Source organism: Scomber japonicus, chromosome 10 (assembly GCF_027409825.1).
Source record: "Scomber japonicus isolate fScoJap1 chromosome 10, fScoJap1.pri, whole genome shotgun sequence".
NCBI lineage: Eukaryota > Metazoa > Chordata > Actinopteri > Scombriformes > Scombridae > Scomber > Scomber japonicus.
Genome location: NC_070587.1, coordinates 24,370,026 through 24,397,128, shown reverse-complemented (window position 1 = coordinate 24,397,128; position 27,103 = coordinate 24,370,026). Strand labels below are relative to the sequence as shown.

Below are 27,103 nucleotides of genomic sequence, written 5' to 3'. Positions count from 1 at the left end.
CCTCTGCACTTCTCTGCCATGACAGGACTGGATCCCCTGAACATTTGTGAAACCACTGTAACCCCTTTGAACCACAGTGCTGATTCTGTTCTGGTTATCTAAATGGGGGAAAATAGAACCTTTTCGTTGTTTAAAACCATGTAATTAAACCTATGAAACGGTGCCAGAGTAAACCAGGTCATAAATTCCACTGTGTTGCTGGATTAAGGCTAGTTAAAACATCCATGAATAGAAAAGCATCTTTAATCAATGATGACAGTTGGAGAAACAAAAAGTAGAAAAAAAACACATCCTAGTATTACTTGAGTCGGAGTTTGTACAGTATGGGGAAATTCCTCTGTTTCATTTCCACGTGTGAGCAAACAGAGGAAGGTCATTTTACAGAATGTTAGAGACACCAGAGGCTTCATCCAGACAGAATGGTTTAAACCCACACCACAATCACTCATGTTTCCTGTCAGGAGCCACTCAACTGAATGTTGGTATTGAGCTGTGGGGATGAGGCTGAGGCTGTGTTTGACTGTTTTTGGAGAGAGGTGTGTGTGGTTGCATGCCTCAGACGGCCTGGAAGCAGTACTAAAAAAGGTCCTGGAGCTGCTGCCGGGCCTGTTGAACACAAGGACTCTTCTGGAGGGGTTCGCCTCGATGACACTGAAGCCTCAGTTCGGGATTCCGTGTTTCCTCTCTGGAGCAGATGACTCAGTGCTGCTGTTTATCTGAGGATTACAACACTCACACAGCATCCTTTTCTTTAACTTTCTGTCTAGTTAGAACATTCAAACTAAACATATTTTCCTTTCTATTTCTGCCTCAGTACTCACAGAGATGCAAGCCTGCTACTTCAGTTAACCCTGACTGAACCCGCAGCAGCTGGGAAAGCAAACGTCCCTCTCCAGATGTTTAGTCGGACAGCGATGGCGAGCGCAGTGACCTGCCGCTGGCCGGGCTGTTGCTGTAAGCGTGTGAGTTATCCCTCTCTCTGTCCTTCTCTTTGTCCTTGCTCTCGTGTTTGTGCTTGTGCTTGTGTTTGTGCTTGTGCTTCTTCTTCTTCTTCTTGTGCTCGTGGTGGTGGTGGTGATGGTGGTGGCCGTGCTCGCCCCCGTGCTTGGACGAGGAGGAGGTGGTCTCTTTGGAGAAGGACGGAACGGGCGTGGCGGGCATGGAGAGTATGGCCTGTTCTACTGACGGAGGCTCTTTACCTGGAGGGAGAGGAGGATCGAATGAGTGTGGGGCTGTCTTTATTTCTTTCTTGTGATGATGTAGATGTATAGAGTGTGTGTGTGTGTGTGTGTGTGTGTGTGTGTGTGTGTTTACCTGGTGTAGAGGGTCTCTCCAGCAGGTTGAGATGATGGTGAATGAAGGCCTGACTATCATGAACTGTCTCCATATCAATATCTTCCTCTTCCATTGTGTTGAACTACAACAAACCAGAAATACATGTTTTTTAAAATTTCAAAATAAAAGCAGATTTAACAAAATATTCCTATTTGGAGTCTCTCAACATTTCAGCAGGTATAAAACTATGAAAACAAACATGCTGAGAATAACAGGGCAGAGCGGAGTGAAGCAGCAGTAGAGCAGAAACAAAAACAAAGTGAAGTCAGGACAGAACAGGGTTACCCTGATCTTGTAGCGGCCTCTACTTCCGTCGTCATCCTGTTGCTGCAGTATCTGGCCCGGCTCTGGAGGGGAGCCCAGTGGGGTGTCGGCCTTTCTCTTGAGGCCTTGAGGGGGCTGGCCCACTCCGCACACACCTAATGAAATAGGATCTGGCTCTTCATCCACCTGGAAGAGAACAAACAAAAAGTCACTTGTAGACTGTGTGTAGTGGAGAGGGTAACCATTCTTAATAATAATGTTCATTAGCAGCTGTTTGGTTGAGCTTTTTTGATTATGTCAGGTGATCTTCCTCTGAGTTCTTCTGACTGAGATTTGTTTTGTTACCTGCTGTTTCTAAGGTCAAAATTACCTCGTTTGAATTTTTAATTTAAGTTTGTTTTTTGTTTTTAAATTAAGAGCTCTTAAGCAAACAAAGGACAAGATATCCACAGCAACTGAAACTCCAGCTGATTAGGAACATTGTTCCTCATTCAAGAAGCCATATATCAGCAAGTTCCCTCTTCATTTCATTCATATCTATGATTTGTGCTTATTTTGTTAGTACTTATTGATTTCTGGGACTCACCAATGAAGTGTTTGCTCTTCTCGCAAGTATTAGAATCATGTTTGTCTTTTTAGAATAGGATTTTGTATTGCAGTGTTTTATTTATTTATTTACTCACTCATGGTCTGTATGGTACTGACCTGAGCAATCTATCCATGTAATAGAAGATTTTACGAGCACTTGTCCCAAGATCTCGTTTTAATAGACCAACAATTGTTGGTTCAATGCAAGAAAACATCATTTTGAATTTGAGGAAATGCATGAATATCATATTATAAAAGAAATATTATGTTATAAGTAATTACACTAATAAGAATATTAAACTTGTGGGCTAAAGGAATACTTTTAGGCCTATAATAAGTTGAAGTTTATTTAACAGTACGTCCATATCATTACTGTTAAAGTTCTTCTTCTTCTTCCTGGACATCTCTCTGATGACTGGACATGTGCCAGAGTATTTACACACGACAAAACACCTGCGCTAATATAGTGTATAGTGGGTGTTACCTAATACCTCTACCAATAACAAATCAGCCACACACCTCCAATTTAAGATCACATGGCATTCATCATTCAGCACACCTGAGTAAAAGCTAATTTGGTTGGTTGGGAACAGTTGATGCATCTGGAGTTAACTTGACTGAAATTTAAGGCTATGTTGCTGCATGAGGCTCATTGTGTGATAAACCAGAAAGTTCCAGAACAGTTACTAATGGTTGACCGGTCAACTAAGATCACACTGATTCAATTCAACTAGCTGTCACAGATATTTTGTAATAGCTATTAGCGCTCGAATTGTGCTGTTAACATTTAATAAGGGTACAACTATGACGCAATGGGAATGAGGTACAACCAAATACTGCTGGCAGCACTGTACTGTAGCACCCATAATTACACAGATTCAACTTAAGATAATACAGTTTTCATGATGTCGTTGTTATTTGTGTGCCAACTGAAAATGTAGCATTAATAAATCAGTAACATTAAACAGAAGCAGAGGAAGACCACCAAGCTGCTCCCCACTGACATCACCACTGGCATAAAAACCCATGAAACTTGAGTTGTTGTTTGCTGTAGTTCACTCTTAACCAGTGTGTGTGTGTGTGTGTGTGTGTGTGTGTGTGTGTGTTGGCTGAAATGACACACAATTACACAAATTTATGGTCAAAATAACAATATTTAAAAAAAAAAAAAAAAAAAAAGAGAGAGAGAGAGATTAAATCCTACAGACTGACTGTCCCCACAGTGGAATGTCACAGTACTTACAGTAGTGTAGCTCATTCCGACACCATGGATGCCTATGCTGGCTGGTGTGTCCATGATGGCAGGGACCCCCAGCTCGGGCTTGATTGTGGGGTTCAGGACAGCTTTCTTCTCCTTCAGGTTCAGCACCAGGCCCAGTTCAGGCAGGGGCAGGCAGGAAGGACGGGTCAGACCAAACAATGTGTGGTAGAGGTTCACAGCGTCGCAGCGTAGCCGCCAGTCGTGGGAGGTACCTGAGAAGACGGACAGTAGGACAAAATAAAGCAGGTTAGATCAAAATAGAAACGTTTCATTCTGTCGACAAGGAGAAGAGTGAGATGAAACCTGCATAACAAACCAGATGAGTTGGATGAAGTTAGAGAAAGAAGTGAGAAGAAGAGAGAGTAAAAGCATCCATATACTTCAAAATAAATACTTTTCAGATCATCAAACATCATCTGAAACTCCCTCCACATTCACCTGTCCAATGTCAGAATCGGCAGGGCTTTGTCCAACCGGACAATCAGACAGGCACTCTACTTCCTGTGTATGCAAATGAGAACAAAACCAGAAACACCTTGTATGAACTAGTTTGTCTCGAGTACAACCTGATGTTGAGGGACGGAAAAGTGGGGATGTCAATGTAAATGATAAATGACCCCTCAAAGCACTTTTTACACTACATGTCACATTCACCCATTCACATACACATTTACACACTGATGGCAGATGCTCCCACGCAGGGTGCCGACCTGCCCATCAGGAGGAAACTAACATTCACACACATTCATTCACCATTGGCACAGCCATTGGGAGCGATTTGGGGTTAGTAAGTATGTTGCCCAAGGACACATCAACATGTGGACTGGAGGAGCCGGGAATCAAACTACTGATCTTCCTATTAGTGGATGACCGCTCTACCTCTTGAGCCACAGCCGTCCCCTAGGGTCAAGGGGTAAGTGAGAGGTGAGGAGGCAGTGAAAGGAAAGATGATAAGAGGTAAAGAGAAAGAGACAATAAAGGACAATGACATGAGAGCTACATGCATTAGTATAAGTGAGTGAATTTAACTCCAAATATGGCTGAAGAAGACAATGTAAATCCTAACATGAGGGGGTGGGCTGTGGTTTTTGGGCTCTAACAGCAGAATAAAGTGCTCTGAGTTTGTGTTCTTAAAGCACTGACCTTCAGTTAGTGTAACATCATCCTGTGTGAGTGTGTGTGGGTTTAACACATAGGAGGGAGCTGTGGGTTTTGAGGGGGGGGGGTTTGAATGAAACAACCAACATTTCTTCATAACATAGTATTTAAGGTTACTTTGTATTTGATCTGGCAGTACAGTGAGGCTGTCCAGCAGCCACCCACACTGACCCACCGACAAACAACAAAGCTCACTGGAAATAACCATCATCAGTGTTTTTGTTCATCCTTCATGCCTGCGAGTCAATAAATTAAATAACATGTTGCAATGAGAAGTGAGCGGTCTGCAGGAATATGAAACTGTGAACATATATACTTGTATTTGGGTTTTAAGCTGCCGTGTATTTGGATTGGCAGACTGAAACGTTATTGGCTGGCTGGCAAGCCTGAAAGACACATAGGACCCCCTGGAAGAGAAAGAAATAATGAAACCCGAGGACACAATAGAAGGCAAAGCTTGTACGTGGCAGACGCACGGCACCGAAAAAGCAAACCTTAACCTTTTTCACTTCATGGCGGGTAGAAGCAGCGAGATGATAATGAAGGAAAAAGGCAGGGAGTCAAATATTTCATGTGAAACACAGAAATGAACCCAATATGAAGAATGTGGCACTTTTTACCTTTCCTGATATAATACAGTGCTGTCTGAGATCACACCACCGACAATAAACAAGTACAGTAGAGCCAACAGCAGCCTCACCAAATGGTTGAGACGGTTTTCAAGGACCTGGTATACAACTAACCAATGAGGAGGATGCACCAAAATCTGGAGGGCATTTCTGCCATAGCTGTGTGTTTAGAGCTGCTCTTTTACATTACGTCCACCCACACTTTAAGTAAGACATATAAATATATCACCTCTCTTTTTAAATACACCAGTGCATAAAGCTGCCCCATATTACACATGTAAATGAATCAGCACTTTACTACTACTACTAAGATGTCAAATGTCTATCAGCCAAAATCTATGGAGAACGGCATTTCCCTCCCATTAATGCTGATTCTGTATCATGGAAGCTATGATAAACGTGACAGTGTGTTAAACAGCGTGTGTTAGCTAAAGCTTCAGGACAAATCAGTAGTTAAACATTGAAGACATCACCTAACTCTGGGAATTTTGATGAGCATCTTTCTACATTGTTGACATTTTACAGAATAAGTGAAGAGGAAAAAAGACAGAATAATCCATAATAAAAATGATCATTATTTGACCTACAACAGAACCTGTGCTGCAGTTGTAGAGCATGTTCTGTCAAGCTGCACAAACACACAGTACATGTGGCTGCACAGGAAATGAATATGTAGACACATGCATGAATGTAAACAACTGAAACTGGAAGTAAACAAAGACTATTTTGAAAAAATGATTTATAAAAGAATGGAGAAAATGGGTAAAAAGAAAAGGGGCAGAGATCTTGGATGATATCAAGCAGCAACTTTAACTTGACTTTATGAACTGCTAGGTTTTGTCCCTTTTTTTCCTATTGGAACAGAGCAACCAATGTCTGGAGAGCAGCTGACTGAGACACATGAGTGTTGCATTATCTATTTGAAAATACAATAATTTAAGACAGAACCAGCTCTGATTCCTTTTAAGTTAAGTCAAAGCCCCTTTGGGATCTACTGAAGAGGGTTACAGAGAACCTTTCAGTCAGGGAGCTCTGACAGAAGTCCGTCCAGTCAAACAGATGTGGAAGGGGAAACTAATTCTCTCACCTTTGGTTCATATGAAAAACAGAAAGTGATCTGTTAACACCTCGTTTTATCAAGAGATGATAACAGATCTCAGATGACTAAATGTATTTATTGATGGGTCAGAGGGAAAACAGTAGCGTGTCGGATTCTGTCCTGACTGTAAAGGCATGAAACATACAAATTGAATAAGCATGTGTGGAAAAACTATGAAGGTCCCTGTACACCCTGTATAAAAACTAATAATAAAATAATAAATAATTGTCAAATATTTTGTGGAAAAGATCCAAAATTGCAGGTTTAAGGAAAGTCATTTAGGGTGTCTTTACTGCTTAATGCACATTAATGAGGTAAATAACATAAATGAACAGAGTCTCTGCTGGGTTTTGCTGTCACACACGGAGCTCAGTGGAGCACAGAAGAGACAGGGGAAAAGGTGAAGTACTTGAGTCAACAACTACACTTGTTACATTACTATAAACACAATCAAAGTTTTACAAGTAAAATACATAGTTTTGTTCACATGCAATCATTTTTAATAGCATATATGATCAAAACTATCACACTGTACAGGCCTGAAGTCACCTGGCGGAGGAGCACTGGTGGTTCCAAACTTCCATGTCACTATGATGCTTCAAATATACTGCTGGGAAATAACTTTAAATCAACTCCATAACACAACAAAATCTAGTTTTAGCAGACATTCAGACAAACATCTCCTCACAAGTCTGAAACCACAGTGTAACCAGAAGAGAACTGGTAAATTGAGACTGGCTCCTGTTGGGAAAGATATTATGCTTTAGAGCTCTTTAGTGGCATTGTGAAAAGGCTGTGGTGGCTTTGATAGACAGAAAACAACATCTCCCAGGAGGATGATTTAGCTTCTTTTAAGGTGACCTACAAACATTTTGAGGTCTCTGCAGCCTCCTCCACACAGAGGAACACATTTATATGAACTTTGTTCCAAATGAGACCAAATAAACATGTTTAGTTCTGTTACATGCACTGTGTAGGTTGTTTAAAGATCTGGTATTTGACCTTTTTGGACTCATGTTTATAAATACAGTCTGTTTTAGACAGGACTAAAAGGTTTGGATGTGCACTGTATAGTGTATATTCTGAATTACAAATAAAATCTATCTATTTATCTATCTATCTAAAAAGTTGAGTGGCAGATATGCCAAAAGAACCTGGCACATCACAACTCTATGAGTTTCTCAAATTACCAGAAAACAGTTTCTCAGTCGTTTCTCAGTTGTACATGCAATATCACAAATAAGATTTAAAAATCCAATTAGCCTAAGCAGGGGAGTCTGGGCTTCCCTGCTTTGGCTGCTGCCCCCGTGACCCGACCCCAGATAAGCGGAAGAGGACGGTAACTGTAATTAGGCTTTGCTAATGTTAATACTATGGATGTCAGTTTTGGTTTATTTTGCTTTCGATAGACCAACACCCATTAACCAGTAAGTTGTGATGTAGCTTTCCTTTGTGAAAACTGTTCAGCAGTAAGTGGTCAGAGCTAGCTTATGTTATGTTACCTGATACCAATAAATACCAGTAGTGATTGAAGTATGAGAAATCTAGTTTTTATAGTCTAAGGTTGTCATTTATTTTATTTCATTTCAGCGCCCATGTTAACAGGTTAACACAGTGCATGTGAGGAGCGTGGCTCGAGCTCACCCCCACACCCCATCTGGCCCGAGGTGTGGCCCGCCTTTAATCCCAGCCCAGAGATTTCAAAAAGGTGTTTCAGGGCAGTAAGATATTGTGTAAGTTTCCTAATAAAGTAGCGTGAGGTCGCTAGCTTAGCTTTAGCACACATCCAGTGTCCTGCTTTACTCGTCATCTGGCTGAAATGCAAACCAAACAACAGAAGTCATGCATGCACTCAGCACTGTGCTGAGCAGTGTTGGCCTGGTGATAAAGCTTCCTGCATATTTGACTGTTGGGGTGACATAGTAACAGATTCAGCCTCAAACCAGTAGCTTGAACAGCGAATTTCAAAATTCCAAATAACCTAGGAGTTAGAAATGAGTAATTTCACAGCACAGGAGGGCCCACCATCACTCTAACCCATACTATAGATCATTTCTCTTGTTTTCCACAATATCAGCCCTGTAATAAACTATCTGCTTTAGAATTGCTTTTTTTTAAGTAAGACTGCAAGATGCATTAACTGAACTTTCATATGGGTAATGTGGTCTGATCAGCCCATTTGTGGTCCTATGCTACATCATCAGAGTAGAGGGAAAACTAAGCTGTAATATATCCTTGAATGAAAAAGCCAGAAGAGAAACTGGCCAGAATCTATTGATCATTTGATGCATTTTGAATCCAATATTCAGTTATACAATATCCCCAAAGCTGATGACACAGCAGTGCAGCCTTACAGTGTGTATGCGTACATGAGTGCATCTCACCTGAGTTCATGAGCTTCCAGAGCTGGTCGACCAGAGCTTCGTTGCACAGAGCTGATTCTGTATTCTTGGTGAAAGGAGGATTCTTACAGAGCATACCCAGGATCTTGTGCCTGATTGGAACACACAATGAATCAATAACAACTTATGGGAAATATTCTAATCGACATTAAGCCTTTTTGTGAAAGTGTAATGTATGAATGTGTGTTGAATGATGGGTGCTGACCTGACGTAATGAACTGGGTCATTGTGAACCATGTCTAGCAGCCACTGCAGCTCTCCTGAACTCCTTTCAACTGGAATAAAAAGACATCATGAACACAAGAAAGAGAGAAAGAAAGAAAGAAAACACACATCTTACTGTGAGAAACATCCTCATCTTAACTATGGATATGGCGCCATGTCAGCAAGCAGAGAACCACATGAAACTACCATGTATTTCTGGGTTTCTTTGTACTTTTAAGATGTGTGTGGACATAAAATCTGGGTTGAGATGTGTTTAAAGTGGTGTTATTCTCTAAACAACTATAAAAAGGGTTAGTAACAGTAACAATATCTTACACACACACACCATGAATGCACTCAAATAGGAGCTACCTTAACTGGCTTTCCCAACCTTTAGTATAAACACTGACTGAAATACAAATAAGCAACTGTACTGAAACTGACCTCCAGGGACTTGTGAGCTGGATAATCTGTTTCATGATGAAACTAAAACACTAACAACAGCTAGAATATTTGTGTTTAAAGTCTTACCTCTAGTGTAGTCCACCAGAGCCTTCAGCGCAGCGACACGAACATCAACAAAGTGTCCGTACTCTGCGTAGGACTTGAAGAGTGACGGGTCGCTGGGAATGTGACCGTTCTTCTGAAGCTGACGAATGGCTTTCAGACAGCTGGAGAGAAGGAGGAGGATGAAAAATGAGGGATATTCCAGTTGTGTGTGAAACAAATGAAAACAGATGATTTGTAGAAGGTATTAAGTTTGCTAACATGCAGTTTACTTATCAAATGCTGTGCTTCTTTCCAAAAAACAAATGAAGTGTTTTTTAATTTCGTATACTACACTATCAGTGGTAGATGAATATATTGTGCATAAGCAAGCCCAAAAGTTATGTTGTGAGCTCCATGCTGAGCTGACATAAATAATATAAACAAGGAGATGAATACTGTATGCCAGAGGTTAAGTTATTTTTTAATCTCCTAGTAAGAAAAGAAAATCTATTGTATCTTTCTATTGTCTATCTATTGTATCATTGAAATGTATCTTTCATATCTAAAAGCTTAACAGAAATTAAAAACAAGACTTTTCCCTTATTAAGAAATGTCCCATTTTATTCTCCTGCTTTATCAGTCTTACTCTATTTTAGCCTAATTCAGTTTTCAATTTAACACTTTTAACTGTGTTTACGTCTTTTTATTTTGCCATGTGTTGCTTTTATATTCTGTTTTGATGCATTTTATATTTTATGTAAAGCCCTTTGCCTTGATGTTGAAATGTGCTGTACTAATACATTTGCCTTGCCTTGTCTACTCATATTAAATAGTCTTTCACACTTATAATGGAATGTATATACATATGTTATATGGATTGAAATAAGTATTTAGGATAATTATTACTATTACAACAGTATTCTGTGAAACTTGTGTTGAGCCATACATTGTATTGAAGTGTATTCTTATTTTCTTGTCCAATTATTGTGGCAGCATCTATCATGATGTTAAAGAATTAGTAGCCGCTTATGATTAAAGATAAGATCAAAAGGTAAACATGTACAGATTAAATGGAAAATAGAGACGGATGTTAAAACAACTAAATGTTATTTCCACATTTTAAAGCAATATATCAAAAAGTTCTATTTTGTTGAGAATGACTTTGATTCTCTACCTGACAGTGATGGTGTTTCTGAAGCTGGGCAGCAGTTTCTCCATGTTTAGGAATCGGGTGATCTCCTCTAAGATGAGTCGCACGTCGCCGTTCAAGTTGTCGACCGTCCGCACTTCATTGCTGATGCTGATGGCCGGAGTCAGAGAGTTGGTCAGTGCTTCGATCAGATCTGCACGGTAGTAGTTATCTGAAAACTGGAAGAGAGGAAAGAGGATAGGTAGGCAAGACATATTCAAATCCAGATCTGTATAATGACAAAATCTAATCAAATGGCCTTTTTTGGGACTGATTTAGTAGATCCCAAATAAAGGGTGCTAAATTGCCTGCACAGTAGATTGTGTGCTTCGTTTGCGGACGTTTTGTGATCTACTAACAATAACTGTGTAAATGAAAACAGGAGCAACAGGTGCAGACAGCAGTATTTAAATGTCTTAATGGAGAGCTTGGACGAGCAGAAATCCCGCAAGCACAAAAATGAAATGTGATCAGGTTCTAGTGGGTTAACAAGTATAATGAGTTAGAACAAAATAAAATATTACTAGGAAAACAGACATATGGGAGAGTATTTGTGAGAAAGTCAATGCTGTTAGTAAAACCACAAATATTCCACTCCAAAAATATTCCGTTCTGTGTGTATTCTGTCTCCTCCTCTCCACAGTAACAGCCTTCAAACCTACCTGCCCTTCAAAAGGTATTATTTATAGGTGCAGTTACTGTCAGCAAAATGACATTAGAGTTTGGTAAATCACAATGCGTGTGCTAAATAACATATTTGCATTTTCTCCTCCCTGTATTTTGCTCACTGGGTTATTACATATTCATATTAAATGGACAGTGTGTATTATCTTACACAGTTGAAAGACACAAGCCTTTGTGCACCACGTTAGATCGGTTTTTAGACACGCAAACTTTTAGTAAATCAGGCCCTTTGTGTTTTAAAAATGCCTTTAACCATTCACATTCATGTTGCAACTGTATATAAAATTCATTAAAAATATAAAGATATTTCCTTAATATGTATTTCCTGGATTTTGTCTATAGTCACTACGTTAAAGTGAAAATGAGTGTTTACTTTGTTTTTTCTGTTGTCGTTGTACTTGATGAGGTCGAGGATGAAGTTGAGGACATCTCTGGGACAGAGGTTCTGCACGTCTCGGAGTAACGCCATGGCAACCGGCATTGTCTGACATGGAAAACAAAGACAAAACAGAGGTCATGATATAAAATGATCATAACAATATGACTAAGGCACGCAGGTGGTCGAGTGGGTAAGAGCACATGCCACATACGCAGCGGAGTCCCGGCCAGCGCACCTTTCTGCATGTCACACCCCCTCTCTCTCCCACAATCTCCTGTCTCTCTACTGTCAAATAAAGAAGTCTATGCCAGAAAAACAATACAACAAACAAACAATATTACTAAAAGAAACTATTTTACAGACTTCTTTCTTTCACAATGTGCTTGAGTGTAATAGATGACTGTCAGATAATTGATTTTTTAATACAATAGATATTAGGAAGTTTTAAAAAATGACAATTTCTTTGCCTTTATTCCTTTTTTCTGTAAATAGACTGCACAACACCACAGCTCTCAGTACCTCCCACTCTAAATAAGTGGGAGGTACTATATACTATGCTGTACTGTACTACTACACCTAACCTACCCTACATTTGATGAGGATCCCTTAAATTTGGTTTTCAAAATTTGGACCCAAGATATAAACTAAAAAGGACGTTTTGAAGACCTAGTACACGTTAAACTGTGTGTCTCTACCGGTGCTTTTTGTTTATCTCATGTACCTTTTGCAGGAAGTAGCTCTGGAAGTTGATGAAGTTGTTGGTCTTGACGATGTTAGGGCAGCTCTTGCAGCAGAACATTCTGGTGAACAGGGATTTCATGGCTGGCGGGCCCTGCCACGTGCTCACCATGGAGTTGGCGATCTGCGAGGTTAGAACAAAAGAGCACCGTTTGTTACAGTATATTGTGATCTTTATAAATTCATAGAAAAAGAAAAAACCTAAAGAACAATAATGAAAAAAATCAACTTTGCTTTTATTATTGATTTACTTTAACTAAATGCCAATCACATTACTTGTCATCACTATGTAGCTTATATTACATGTACAAGATGCATAAAATGAAATGACGACCATTAATAGTATACTATAATATAGTATAGTACAGTATAGTATATAGTATAGTAAGTATAAAAAAAGCACAATTTTTACAACATCTGTCAGCTGTCATCACACTTAAATAACAAGTCTGAAAAATATAATATTAAAGATTCCTGCAATGTAAAATATACAGAGAAGTGGAAGCTGAGCTCTCACAACTTATAGTAGCATGAGAAATACCACACGGCACAAAAGAAATGACGAGTCAGGAATGTTGTAGCTTGTATAACAATGACCTTTCTGTCCGTTATAATTTTGCGGTGAGAATTGGAACTACGGAGTAAAAAATTCAAATGTATACACGAGCAGCACACGAGGTTTCCGCAGGTATGAAGAGCGGTGGCTCCAGCGGTCTCTGGGTTCCAACAGGATATTGGGGGGAATACATGTTAATGTGGTAATATAGGGCCAAGGGTCACTGACACAGGATGTTGTCGTTTGGTAAGGTCAATAAAGGGGGGGGGGGGGGGGGGGGGGCGTGCACGCTGGAATGTTTTTGTATATATGTGTGTGTGTGTGTGTGTGTGTGTGTGTGTGTGTGTGTTCTCATTCATGTTTTTTAGTGTGTGTGTGCATTCCGTCAGTTTTTATGCATTCTTTACCCCCCCCCCCCCCCCACCCTGTGATTACCTGCCCCAGGGCTATTCCTTCTTCCTTTCCACATTTTCTATCAATAACAAGCAAGTTAAATACAATCCAACCAATCATAATGCAGCCAAGTCCATCTGAGGGTTAAAGTCTGTCATATTTCATCTTGTGGTCAATGTGGGTTTGCAAGTCTTGCGTGTGTGTGTGTGTGTGTGTGTGTGTTTATGTGTGTTTTTTTGAGAGTGTGTGTGTGTCTCTGTGTATGAGCTTGTATGTCAATCTGTGTGTGAGGACTATATACCGAAGGCCATTACTACAGGAGTCTGTTGGGGGTTCTGTGGCCAAACACAGCAACTTAATGAAAGAGGTGAAGTGCTGCCATTTCAACCTCCACTCAGTTTATCATGTTGTGAAAATATTGGTTCAGGTGGAGCGCAAATGGCGGAAATCCAGTGGGGTTCCAGTTGGAATAGAGCAAATCCAGAGAATAGAGAATTTCCTGCAGCCACAGAATAGGATTATTCAGTCAACTGAGTTTAAGTGCAGCGAGGGTTAAACTGGTGGGTGGCCTCGCTGGCTGGGATCTAATATGTTGCTTTTATACTGAAAGGCCTTTTCACTATATTCTATTAATTGAAGATTTGTTTTCTATCAACTATAAAGAGAATAGAGATGAGGGAAGATGGGTGAGATAAATCATTTGAAAATAAGGGAACGTTTTCATTTTACATTAAAAATGAAAACAAGTTTGGTGTCTAATTATTGTTAAATTCAAATCATGCTAGTTTCAAAGCCTTACTGTGAAGCTACAAACTGAACCACTGTTTCATTCATCCAGACCTCCCAAATGTTCATTCATCTAACTCCCTTAAGGCCTTCCTTTCTCTCCCCCCCATTTTCTTTCATCTACTAATCCATCCGCATGACTCCCCTCTCACTCCATCTTTACCCAGCCACCTCCTCTCTCTCCTCCATCCCTTATTGTTTTTCCTCTGCGCTGTAACTTTATGTATTGCCATTTTGAAGCTAATTACTTCCAAAGCAAATTTAAACAGTGATGGCAACACTCAACTTCTATCTAAACTCCATTTTCATGACCTTTGACACATTTTGATGAATCCTTACATCACCAGGTTTTGACCATCTGGAAGCACGGAGCGCTTCAGTTGACGAGTTACAGTTGTTTGCTTTGTCGGACATTAGGCTAATTTATTCCTTAGCAAATAGTGCCAAGTGATATGTATAAACAACTAAACTCAAGTGTTTTATTTATCTTTCACTTTAAATTATCATGGTGACTGGACATCAAGAGGAGCTGACAGAAACAGAACACCACAATGAAATGTTGGATATTTATTTTGGAGGACTGGAGGAGGAGTTGGTTGGTACTTACCTTTAAAAAACAAAAAGGGTTCACATCCCTTCACTGGGTGTTTTTTACTGACTTTACTCACCATCAGCCTCTGTATTCTGTGCCAGGTATTCTGCTCAATAAAAAATCCTCAGTGGGTGACTCTCGTCCCTGACACTAGAGCCCAGCTGATACTGGATTTTTGGGGCTGATGCCGATATTAGGGAGTAAAAAAATTCTGATATCGAAATATTGGCCGATAATATTATATGTACAGAATATATAGATGAACACATTTTTTTGAAATGATCCCTCAAATGTTATGTAATGTATGATATTTTATAGTTTAACATTAAACTTGATTGTGTGAAATGATATCAGTGCACTAAAACAGTAAATGCCTCTGGGAATTAATTGTAAAAATTAGAATTAGCTATGAATTTTAAAGATCAATCCAATATGCATATATTGAACTTGAATTAAGAAAAGAGTCAAATATACATAAAATGCTGCCTATGCTGATTGTGATGACTGAGCCCCCCCTACTTATTTGAATTTTATTTATTTTATTTATTATTATGGTTTGTCTTTTTGTTCTTGTTGTTTTTTGTTTGTTTGTTTATTTGTTTTTTAATTTCATTTGCTTGTCTACTGTATCTCCCTTACTCATGCACCTGTACGCACTCTGAAATGTTTACAAGTCATCGGACTTAGAATTGTTCATTTTTGAGTGGGTTGGGATTGTGGGAGGGAAAAAATGGGGGAAAATGTTGGGTTGGAAGTCTTCTGTCATGTTGTACTGGTATGTTGTTACCTGTGTAAATCCTTCCAATAAAGAGAATCATCAAAAAAAAATGCTGCCTATGTAACTTTAAAACAATTTTTAAAAAGCACATAGCAAACATATTCACTGATACCGACATATCAGTGATAGGTCAATATCAGCTGATAATATCGGCTGACCGATATATCGTTTGGGCCCCCCCTGATTAAAAAATTGATTATCTTTGCAATATGTGGAAGCAGCTGAAGTCCAGTAAAATAAAGCTGCAGTAACACCTGTGGTGACTGATACTTAGATTAAGCGTATGTCCATATTACAGACTCCAGAGTTGTTTGGTGACTTTTATTATGGGTCAGGAGTATACTCCTCTGTTGTACATATGCTGTGTTGCTTCAATACCGACACACACACTCACACACACTCACAAACACACACACACACATACCTTGGCCAAACAGAAGCAGGCTTGCATTCGGACTCTGTAGAAACACTGTTCTTGCTCTAGGATGTCAGTCAGAGCCAGTCTGGAGGCAGGAGTGGGGAACTTCTCCAATGCTGATATTGCCTCCTCCTAGCAGAGACATAAAGTACACGTTCATCAAGCTGGAAGCTCATATTATGAATGTAGTTACTTACTTATAGGTACAAAACCACAAACAACTACAACAACAACAACAAGGGAACATCTCTGAAAACCACTTACTTTAACCATTTACAAATGCAAAAACAAAAGGCCGATGTAGAGAAGTGCACTCCTGCTGCTACATTATCCCACCTGTGCAACCACGTCCCTCTCATAGCGCAGCTGGTACTGCCACATGAAATCAGCCTGCTCAAACTCCACCTTCCTCAGGATGGACATGTCTGGGTCAATTCGGATCCAGAGGAGAGGAGAATCAGCACTGCAGAGGAGAGAAGAGACGGGGAAGAGACTCTCATTTAATTTTGAACATATGATACGTGGAGGAGATGAGAGCACTGTTTATTTCAGAAATGTCAAGCATCTTTCAAAAACTATGACTTAAATGTAATCGAGCTTCCTGAAAACGACAACACTCATCCATCTATTTTCTGTCGCTTATCCTACACAAAGAAAACCAGACACCATTCTCCCCAGCAACACACCCCCAGCTCCTCCTGGGGGATCCCAAGGTGTTTTCAGGACAGGAAAGATATATAATCTCTCCTGTGTGTTTTGGGTCTACCCTGAAGTCTCCTACCAGTTGGACGTGTCCAGAACACCTCTAGTGGGAGGTGTCCAGGAGGCATCCTGACCAGCTCCATGCAATATATTATGTGTAATGATGTAGTGATGTCTTACTCCATGGCTGATAAATCCATGTCAACTTCCTCTCCGTTCATCAGAGGGATCTTCTTTTTCTTGTTTCTGAGGGGAAAAAACAACAGAACAATCAGTATTAAGTCAACCAAACACTAAAAGAGTAACATGATTTTTTAAAACCATTTGTCATTGACAGTAGTGTTTCACTAGAACAGCAGTACACTTGTGTCTCTTTTTGCTACAGTAGATAAAGTACCTCCTGCTCTTTGAGTGACAGGGGATGTCATGTTTGAGGCTGTTCTCCTCTATCTGCAGCGTGTGGTTGAAGGACCCGTCCAGCTCCTGCACCGTCACCTTGATGGGACCCTGCAGAGAAAAATATACATGAATTTTTGATTACATGTGTAATCGTACCTCCATTCCTTTTCACACGTGGGATTTACCGCATCACTGAGTTAATCACAGACAGATAAAAAAATAATTCCACGTACTGTATCTAAATGCTCACCACATATTTTTGAGTTCCAGATGATGTGTAGTCCTGACGGATCTCCAGCTCGAGCACGTTCCTCTTCCTGTTGAAGGCAAAACTCCCGAAGAATTTCACTACAGAACTCTGGTCTCTGGGTACGAAAAGTTAAGTCAATAAAATCTGCTTATGAACCATGAACAGTTGCAAGAAATATAAACCAAATGACACAACTGATATGTGATGTTTGGAAGTTACAGTTACAGATAATATTGAAGTGAAAAAAAGGTAAATGAAGGCTTGACATGACTAAGCACTAATCGTCCTGCTCCAGTCTGTGAAAAGGATACACCCATTGTTTGATGAGAGGGCCGATGTCTTTGCCGGAGACGTTGGAGATGGATTTGAGGAAAGCGTGAGTAGACAGAAGCATCTGACTCCACATGTGACTCTGGTACTTCTGAGATGAGGCTGTGCTGGCCAGACTCAGGAGCTTGTTGAACACCTGAAGGAAGGCATCACAACAAAGCATTAAAATGAAGACTACACCAGTGTTTTGCTGTGAAGTTGAGAGAGACAGAAGGTACCAAATCCTCACCTGCAACATGAACTCCATGCTGATCCTGTTTTCTATCAGCCTCATCACCAGGTGGGCTTTACACTGGAACATCTTGTAGTACTCCCAGGACAATGTGTGAGGGTGCTTGATGGAAAAGTGAAGGTGGGGAGTTGGACTGAAGAAAAAAAAGAAGAAGCTTGGTCAGTGTGATGCAGCAAACGACCCATTAATTTCACTTCAAACATGAAAACTGAATCACTGTGATACATGAGCATTCAAATTGAGGTGAAATCTATTACTTGTCCTTCTCTTTGCCTCCACTGAAGGTTGGGTGTAGCAGAACTCCTCCCATCTTTAGTTCATAATCCACAATCTTGTCTAGCTCCTGGGAAACAACATAATAAAATGAAGCAACATTTATAAAAGCTCAGGGAAAAATTGAATTATTCTCAATTCAGTTTCATAGAAGAAATGTCTAAATACAATGCCTATAACGCCTTCTTTCCTTTTATTTTGCCTTTATAAATTGAATCACGGTCAATATAGTCTTTTTTAAGAGAGAATTTACAACAACAACAAAAAACTCTTTAATGTCAAAGTGAAAACAGATTTCTACAAAGTAATGCCAATTAATTAAAAAAATGTTTTCTATTGACCATGATTCAATATATAAAAACAATAAAAAGGGAAAACATCTAATGGGGTCATTCCTGCTTGAAAATCATTTGTAAGAAAAGCTTAGTGCCACCAATCTGAAATAGTTTTTATCATTGTACTAGCTCAAATGTTTCCCTCATTATTCACTGAATGGAAAACTTCAGTTTATCATCAGTGAAACTTATCTGTGAAATGTTTCCTGCTGTGTTTTGTAGTTGAGCCGCCTTGTATGAAATAAAGAGCGCCTCCTCTAACATCAGAAGACATTATTAGATCTTTATGAAACAGCAGGCTCATTAAGCTTCAGTCAAAATCATCACACAGCCCACGTATTCAACAAGTGAGCTGGCTGTTTAAACCAACATCTGCTAACTACATAGATAACAAGATGAGATGCATCAGGATACATTCGGTTTGTTGGTTGACTGATCAATTATGTTATAAGTTAGCTTTGCACAAATGAATCAGCAACACATTACATCAAAGATGTTACAAAAGAAAATCTGCTGAGTTTTTACAAGTTTGGAAAGTAGAGACAAACAGTGAGAAAATTAATCCTCATTACTGCACTGCAGGAGTTGGGCAGCTATTACCACCTTTTCTAACCAGTTTCCTTAAAATGTAATGACAGGATTAACAGTAGCTCTCAATCGTGCTCTTACCTCTTTGATCCAGTGCCGGTACGCATTGACTCCGAAGGTTTTTTTCAGGTAGAGGCCGTAGATGTAGCCTGAGATTCCCTTCAACACCCACTCATCGGCCCTGTAGAACAACATATCACCATATTGCATCATATTGTATTGTATCATGTCATATCATATCGTACTGTATCATACTGCACCATATTGTATCATTTCGTATCATATATAGTATCCTATCATATTGTATGTATCATATCATATTGTATTGTAGTGTATCATATCTTACCTTATCATACCTCATCGTATCATATCGTATCTTATTATATTGTATCGTATCATTTTGTAACATATTGTATTTTATCGTACCTTATACTGCGTCTTATACTGAGTGTTTCATATTGTATATCATATTGTATCGTATTATATCGTAACCTTATTATACCGTATGCATCATATCATACCATATCATATCGTATTGTATCGTATTATACTGTATAATATTGTATCATATCGTACCGTATTCTACCATACTTTAATGTACCGTATCATATCATAGTGTTTTATCATGTCGCTACAGTCTAAGCTTACGAAACCTCAGGAATTAGTTTCGTTCCCTACATGATTCATGGTGTATGTACAAGCTCTACAGAATGATCAGCAGCAAATGAATAACAGATTTTATGTATATTAACTTCAGACCACCAATCATCAGACTTTCACAGAGCCTCATTTTAGCATATGATTTATGGCACTACTTCAAATTAGGCTAGAATAAATATAACTGCTTATTGTTCCTCTCCTCTCTTATCCAGTCATGTGCAGGTAACCTGACAGTCTGATGATGAAAATCCTTTAAGTTTGACCTTATCAACTATTTTTGTTGCCCACACTGTTTTGAGCACCTTCAGTGTGGAAAGCCCTTTTAAAGCACTTGAGACCACACTTGTGTTGTTTTATTACTGTATAATACTGAGTTTTACCCTGGAAGAAACTTGGCATGGTAAACACACCTCGTAACAGCAATGTATCAGCCTGGATTTACTAGCTTGTGAAAAAGTGATTACTGATTCAACCTTGGTGGTTTCACTGCTTGACGCTGAACTGAATCCACTCTGGCTCATGAAGTAAAGATGATTTCATCTGTGTATTTGCTTTAATCAACATTTAGAAGAGCAAAAAAAACTTTGTTTAAAGATTTGATCCACTGTTTGCCTAGATAATCTGTGTATGGAACAAATGATTGATAACTGAAAACTGTGGTAAAGTTTTGACTTTAATGTCTTTCATGATCTCCCAGACAATTAAAAACTTTAGAAAAGCAAGCCCCATGTTCTGCCTGGGTAAAGTGCAAAATCTTCTAAAACACAGTATGATATACAGCAGACATTCACACAGTAAACAACTATTTTATAGATTTGATGTTTTTTGTGTGCCTTTTCTTTTATATATATCTGACAGGCTACTGAGTGTGGCCTGTTTTCAATTATAGGCCCCAGTTAACCCCCACGCTGATTAATTGCTAGCAGGCAGTGCCGCGCTTTGCTAGAAATCAAAGAGATCTGACTTTCTTGGGGTCTTTTCTTACACAACGGCCAAGCAGCTCAACAACATAAGCAAACCCGTGGCCCCACATCTGATGTGCGTTTAGAGGTCAGAGAGGAGAAGGAGGAAGAAAAGAAATGAACAGAGGATGAGGAGGAGGTGAAGAAAAGACACCCACGCGTTTCTCTCCCGCAGACCTAGCAGCACGAGCATGTCTTAAAGTCCTGCTGATGGGCTTCTTAACACGAGCAATCCCCTGTGAATCACTCCCTCGATCTCTCACACGCATCAACCGTGCTGGCTAAGTTGCCAAGCAGTAACACGGCGATCCATCATGTTGGCAAAAACAGTCATTCAAGGCCAGTGTTGGCCTGACTTCTGACTCCTAACACTGACAAAATAGCTTAGTCCTGTTGTAAATCTCTCAACACCTGCCTTATATGAAAAGGTCTGAGGGCTAAATGTTACCACACTTCTCACAAAGACCAGAATGCAGCGGGGGGAATTGCTGACAGTCTGGGCTCCATCCAAAGTGGTTTGTAGGTTATGCGAGTACGCTTCCAAACAATAATGACAGCACTTTTCCATTACATAAACATCTGGACACTGGGGCACTGCAGTCTGATCCTGGCTGAACTCGTATCACCTCTTTCCATGATACTGTGCTTAACTCAAAGCTGGTTTCAGACATGCACGGTCAAGAAAGTAACGCTATGCTTGCAGTTGTGATCTTACTATACGCTGTGATATATGGCACTTTCTCTTATAATGAGAAGCTGCTATGGCTTACAAGAGTCTGCCAATTACATTACATGATTTCTTGGTTCTGTTTCAGTTCAACTTTCTGTCTCTCTCTCCATTGTTGCTGATGAAACTGGAATTGTTTATATTTGAATTTGAATCAGTCAATTTGAATAACCGCATTAAAAAAACTGAACTTGAATCATTTGTATTTGTGTTGTTTTAGCTTGAAATAATTGCAATCAAAAAAATGTAATCTGAATAGCATCATTTGTAATCTAATTTATTCGCTTTGAAGTGAATTTTCAGTTTCGGAGCAAACAAATTCCATTTCATCATATTGGAATTCAGTTCCAGAGGAATGAACTCAATTTCAAATTATGGTCAGATTCTGTTTTTTTTTTAATTATTCAAGTTGAGTGATTCAAATTCAAATATAAATTACCTTTATTTTCCTACCCCACCTCTAACTTTTACTCACTTTATTTAATTATTTTTTATCTTTTATATTTTATGAATCTCTTATTATCTTGTATTTATTTTATTTGGCTATTCTGATTTTTTACATTTGTATCATACCTCTGTTGTTTCCTCATTGCAGATTCATTAGAGCAGTACCTGTTTTTATTGAGTTATTATTTATAACATAGTCATTTATTGTTTGTGCGTGGATCAGGGTGTGTGTAGACAGTGTGTGTGTTGGGGGTTTGAATGTTTTTGTGCTTTTATTATGTGAAGCACTTTGTGCTACATTGCTATGTATGAAAAGTGTTATACAAATAAAGTGTGATTGATTGATATTCTGTCCATGTTCACTGTGAGCTTTGTTCACTAGACTGAATGCTGGCCTGAAAACATTAGTTTCTGACAGCAGTAGTAAACAGCTTTATCTAGACCCCTGCTTCACATATTAGGCTGGACTTTGCTACACTACAAAGTGTTGAGTCTCACCATGACATCCTGGAGATGAAACAACCAAAGAACTGCTGAGCCAAGGCCTGGGCCAGACAGCTGCGTGTCTGTGGGGTCTGGTCTATGATCATAGCACTGTGGAGCAGGTTGGTGCTGAAACACAATAAAACACACACTGTAAAGTCACATTGAAAATACATACAGCAAGCGTTCCGTGACTGTCTATTTATTTATGTGGAATTTATGTATTCATATCAACCCTATCCTTCACTGAAAATACACGCCATCTCATGTTTACCTGAAGATGCTCATGGAAGCGTAGGAGGCCACTTGTACGTAGGCCTCGTCCACAAACACGGTCTTGAAGCAAGCATAAGGGTAGCGGCATGTGAGGATCTCCTCGTAGAACTCAAAAATCTCATGAAGATAAGACATGGAGTGTTTGAGCAGAGGCAGCAGCTGTGGCAGGCAGAAATGGGTCACCTAGGAGAAAGCAGAGCAAACATCAATGTGATTGTTATTCATTAGGAATGAGGGTTTTTTATTTTTGTTTTAATATCTTATTTATATATGATTATTATTTTTATTAGTGGTTTATCCATTGAGAATTCCTTTTGAACTGTTTAGTCTATCAAATGTCAGAAAGACTTGCATGGATGTGGTGTCCACTGCTATCTTATATAATTCACACAATTCATACAATAGAGATTGTTTATTTGACAGTGTCTTAATATCATTTATAATAACTGTTTTATCCATTTGAAGGACATTTGCCAGTGAAGTAAACCTGACCTGAACACTGCCACTTTGTGTTTAGGGACATCTAGTGGCCATTAGTAGGAAATACAAGGGCAGACAAAAAAAACAGAACCACAATATTACAATTCACCTGCAGTAAAAAACAAACTACCAGTAAAACTCAAAAAACTTAGAAAAACAAACATTCTAGTGACTGAGTCTGTGACCTCTTTGTAACTCTAAAAGGTTTTTATACAAGACTTTGCAGTGACTGAAGTGACTGATACAGACTTCCACTAAAGCTGTGGCACACTGTGACAGTACTGTGACTAAACTGCCAAAAGTGTTCAGTATCAGTATTGTTTCTTTTGGTTTTTCTTACTTGTTGAGTGTGTTACTGAAAACTGTAACCACATTTGAATAGTGCTTTGACTTTCTAAAAGCAAGTAGTAAAGCAAATACCACTGAAGTCTCTAAATATGAACAAAATCTTTGTTTGTCTAAACAAGGCATTAACCATGAGTAAAACAACTGCAACAGAAACTAATAATCCAGGTAATATTGGTACCTTCCATGACTGCCTGGCTGCTATTAATCAATCCATGTCACTCAATTTCCGCCTAATAAGTTTGTCTCTGAAGCAAAACTCTGCATCTGTTGTCTTGCCTCCAATGTGAAACCTTCCTTGAGAAATCTCAAAACCAAATCTGACCTCTGACCCACGCATCAACAAACCCACCTCATGCATGTAGGGGTCTACGAGGATTTCGAAGGGCCCCACAGCCAGGGAGATGTTGGGGGCCGCGGTGGGGATGGGGAGAACATAGTGGTATGTCTTCTTCCTCATGTCGTGTGTGTAAATGGTCTCGACCAGATCGCCGCAAGACACCGCCACCATGGAAGCGTCCACGGTGAACTCCAGCTTCCACGTGCACAACTCTGAGTAGGAGTCCACACAGGGGAACCAGAATCTGGAGAGGAGGGTTTAAAGCGTGGACCAAAAACAGAAATGAATGTGATGACTAGTACTATAATTTGGAGGCTAGTGAGTCTGCACAAGAACACAGGTAATGGACAAATCCACCTAGTGACAGATGTCAGCCTTTTTACTACAATTTTACATGTTGGGACAGTTACAAATAATGGATTATCGTCTGATAATAAATCTGGGTTTCTGTAAACACATGTTTTAATACCTGGTGGAGTTCTGGTACCCAAAGGAGAACACGTGAGCTCCTCTCTCTGCCATACTGCCCTCTATATCTGGTACAACAAAGTGGAGAGCCCCTTTTCGCTGGTCCAGAGAAAATTCTATGTACACCTTTAAAACTTTCAAATCTGGGGACAGAAAACAAAGAAACTTTAATGAATCATTTAGAATCTCAGTTGAGTTTCTATAGATAACATGAAGATCCTCTGAGTAGTCCTTGGTGAGTCATGTGACAATACAATTGGAGCCATCAAGAAGTTAAGGAATTGTGTGTTTAACAGTAAAACTTCCTTTAACAGCTCATGTACTGTTTATAGTTAAAATACTATAATGTTGAGCTATAGGGGAATTATGAGTATTTATTTATGTACAATTTTTCCAAGGCAATATATCTTCTCCTGATTATATTTTACACATTTTAGTTTATATTATTACAGCTGTGTTTTACTATTCTGTCAAAAAAAGAATAAAAACATGTATAATTGCTTACTACTACATAATAGTATTCTATAAACCATTTATTACATGTATATATATACTGCTTATAAACGATTTAGTGACACCGAACTTTAAAAGGATAGTGGATGATGAGTGATGTTGGTTGGAAAAATAACTTGAATCTTCTACATTGACAATATAGTAATGCAATTTATTTGAAACTTTCTAATATGATTATCAGTTAACTGCAACAGAAATCCAGTAATTGTCAGTGGGCTTCATAGTTTTAACTTCTCACCATCTCCTTGTTTCCAGAGTTCAGAGGGAACTTTGATGACGAGCTCCCCGTGTCCTGCATCAGGGTCCACAGCACTCACTGCTGCTGTGTAGGCACTGGAGAAGTAGTTCAGATTCCTCCTACATGGACACACATATAACATTACCACAGTATAATCAAAGCGCCACAATATGATTAAAGTTGACAGGCAATCATGATGAACTATCATCAGTTCCTAGAGAAATGTTAGAAAGTTATGGTAAGGATATAAACTATGGATTAGTAAATATTATAATACTAATAATAACAATGATAATATCAAGTTTCTTACCCACAACTCACTGCCACAATCAAACTTACTCTAAACGTAAGATAAGGCTGTTGTGGTGCTTGATCCTTGTGGTATTTTGAACAAAGTATGTCAAATACATTTCCTTATACCCCATGGAACTGTGTTAACTTGTGGAAAAGGAGTATAATATGGCCCCTTTAAACACAAGTACATCTTTTTACACAACTGTATACTAACTGTGAGTTGTAATACAGTATATTTCCTGTTTAAACTGACTCAAAGAACATTTGAAATAAATATAGAGATACAAGAATGCATTTTTGCTTATGGCAATGAATCAAGTAGTTAACAAATTAAACTAATAAATTGAACTGATGATATTATATATATTGTTTATACAGAGAAAGGTCTTATAGCGTCCAATTTAACTCAAAGTGTTTATCATATCACACAAAGAGCAACGTTTGAAGAGAACCTGAATCACAACAACACTAGTAAATACATCTAGTTATAGTAATTATTCAAGCATGAATATGTATTAGTCTTTGTTTTGACTGAGCTAAAATGATGCAGTCAGGCTTAGTTTTAAGTATATGGGACAAATTGTATACAATGACTAACTCCAGCGCAACTGTTACACTAATATACTTCCAAGTTTCACTAGAATGTGCACCCCAAAACCCAGACAGACTGATGTACTCACTGCTTGGACTCATGGTGGCACACCTCCAGTGTAGGGTCATTGTAAATGAATGGGGCTTCCAGGTCATTGACTCGGACCCTATAGATGCGACACTGTTTACTGTTTAGCTTGATCCTGTTCAGGTTGACCACTGTTGGGAAAATGGTCAGCTCAACATAGCCCTGCAGGATGCAAATGACAGAAAGTAGTTAGCAAACATGGACTAGATTTGTCATCAGTTGCTGAGATGGTTTTTCATTGTCTGGATGCAAATCCCAAATTTGTTCACCCAAAATTGTCTAATATATGTGACAGTTTAATAGGTGTTTAATGCAGTAAGTTAACTACAGGGTCCCTATACATTTTTACCAATGAATTTTCAAAACTTTTCCATAACTATTCCATAATATATACTTCCTCCCCCAGAACATTTCCTGTATTCTGGTGCCTTTTAACAGGTATTTTGACACTTTGATCTCACTAAATGATGGGTGCATTTAATAATTACATCTAGAGGAAGCGTTTGGGCCCAGATCACATAATTCATATTAAATAAATCTACTGATTTTTGACATGGTAAAAGTGTGTGTGTGTGTGGGGGGGGGGGGGGCAAGTTCATGCAGCCTGTCTTATATCCGTTATCTTTGATCAGAGCGTGTCTTCCCTAATTAAAATTAAAAACGTTTCCAAAACATTCACCTAATTCCAAACCATCCCCAGGCCTGGGAAACTGTTTTTTTTTTTTTTCATTTCATAACGTTCCCATGTATTTCATGACCGTGGGAACCCTGCATCTAGTTAAATGATATAAGTGAACAAACACTGCTATTAAGGGGTACACTGGCTACCTATAGGATAACCTGCTTTAATAACCGCTGTTGTTGGTCGAACCACAACAAAATGACAAATTCGACTCGACAGCCTTGTTATGTATGTTTTCATCATACTACAGCTGCTATACTCACAATGACAGATTTCCTCTGGAAGTTGATGTTGTTGATGCAAACCACCTGATGGGTCGTAAAACAATGACAGAATACCAATGTTAATATAAATATGAACTATGAAGTTAACTTTCTAACTGTTCTCATTCATTCATTGTTTGGTACTTGAAGTAAGACTAACATCATTGTCTCTAGGAACGTTTTTTAAAACAAGTG

At 39.0% G+C, this 27,103-nt stretch overlaps 1 protein-coding gene across 1 annotated transcript; it reads right to left on the bottom strand.

Moving 5' to 3' along the window:
• Positions 1-227: 227 nt before the first annotated feature.
• On the bottom strand, positions 228-26,950 carry taf2 (TAF2 RNA polymerase II, TATA box binding protein (TBP)-associated factor). Its single transcript, XM_053327139.1, has 26 exons — positions 26,909-26,950; positions 25,965-26,042; positions 24,991-25,109; positions 24,241-24,382; positions 23,784-24,015; positions 22,605-22,789; positions 22,346-22,459; positions 19,133-19,232; positions 18,113-18,198; positions 17,853-17,988; positions 17,605-17,759; positions 17,294-17,408; positions 17,042-17,151; positions 16,825-16,890; positions 16,279-16,405; positions 15,949-16,074; positions 12,403-12,543; positions 11,676-11,786; positions 10,604-10,797; positions 9,472-9,611; positions 8,942-9,011; positions 8,719-8,828; positions 3,431-3,660; positions 1,621-1,785; positions 1,315-1,417; positions 228-1,199 (listed from the first exon to the last, which is right to left on the bottom strand). The coding sequence occupies exons 4-26, from the start codon at positions 24,291-24,293 to the stop codon at positions 901-903; spliced, it is 3,168 nt and encodes a 1,055-aa protein (XP_053183114.1). The 5' UTR covers positions 24,294-24,382; positions 24,991-25,109; positions 25,965-26,042; positions 26,909-26,950; the 3' UTR covers positions 228-900.
• Positions 26,951-27,103: the final 153 nt, after the last annotated feature.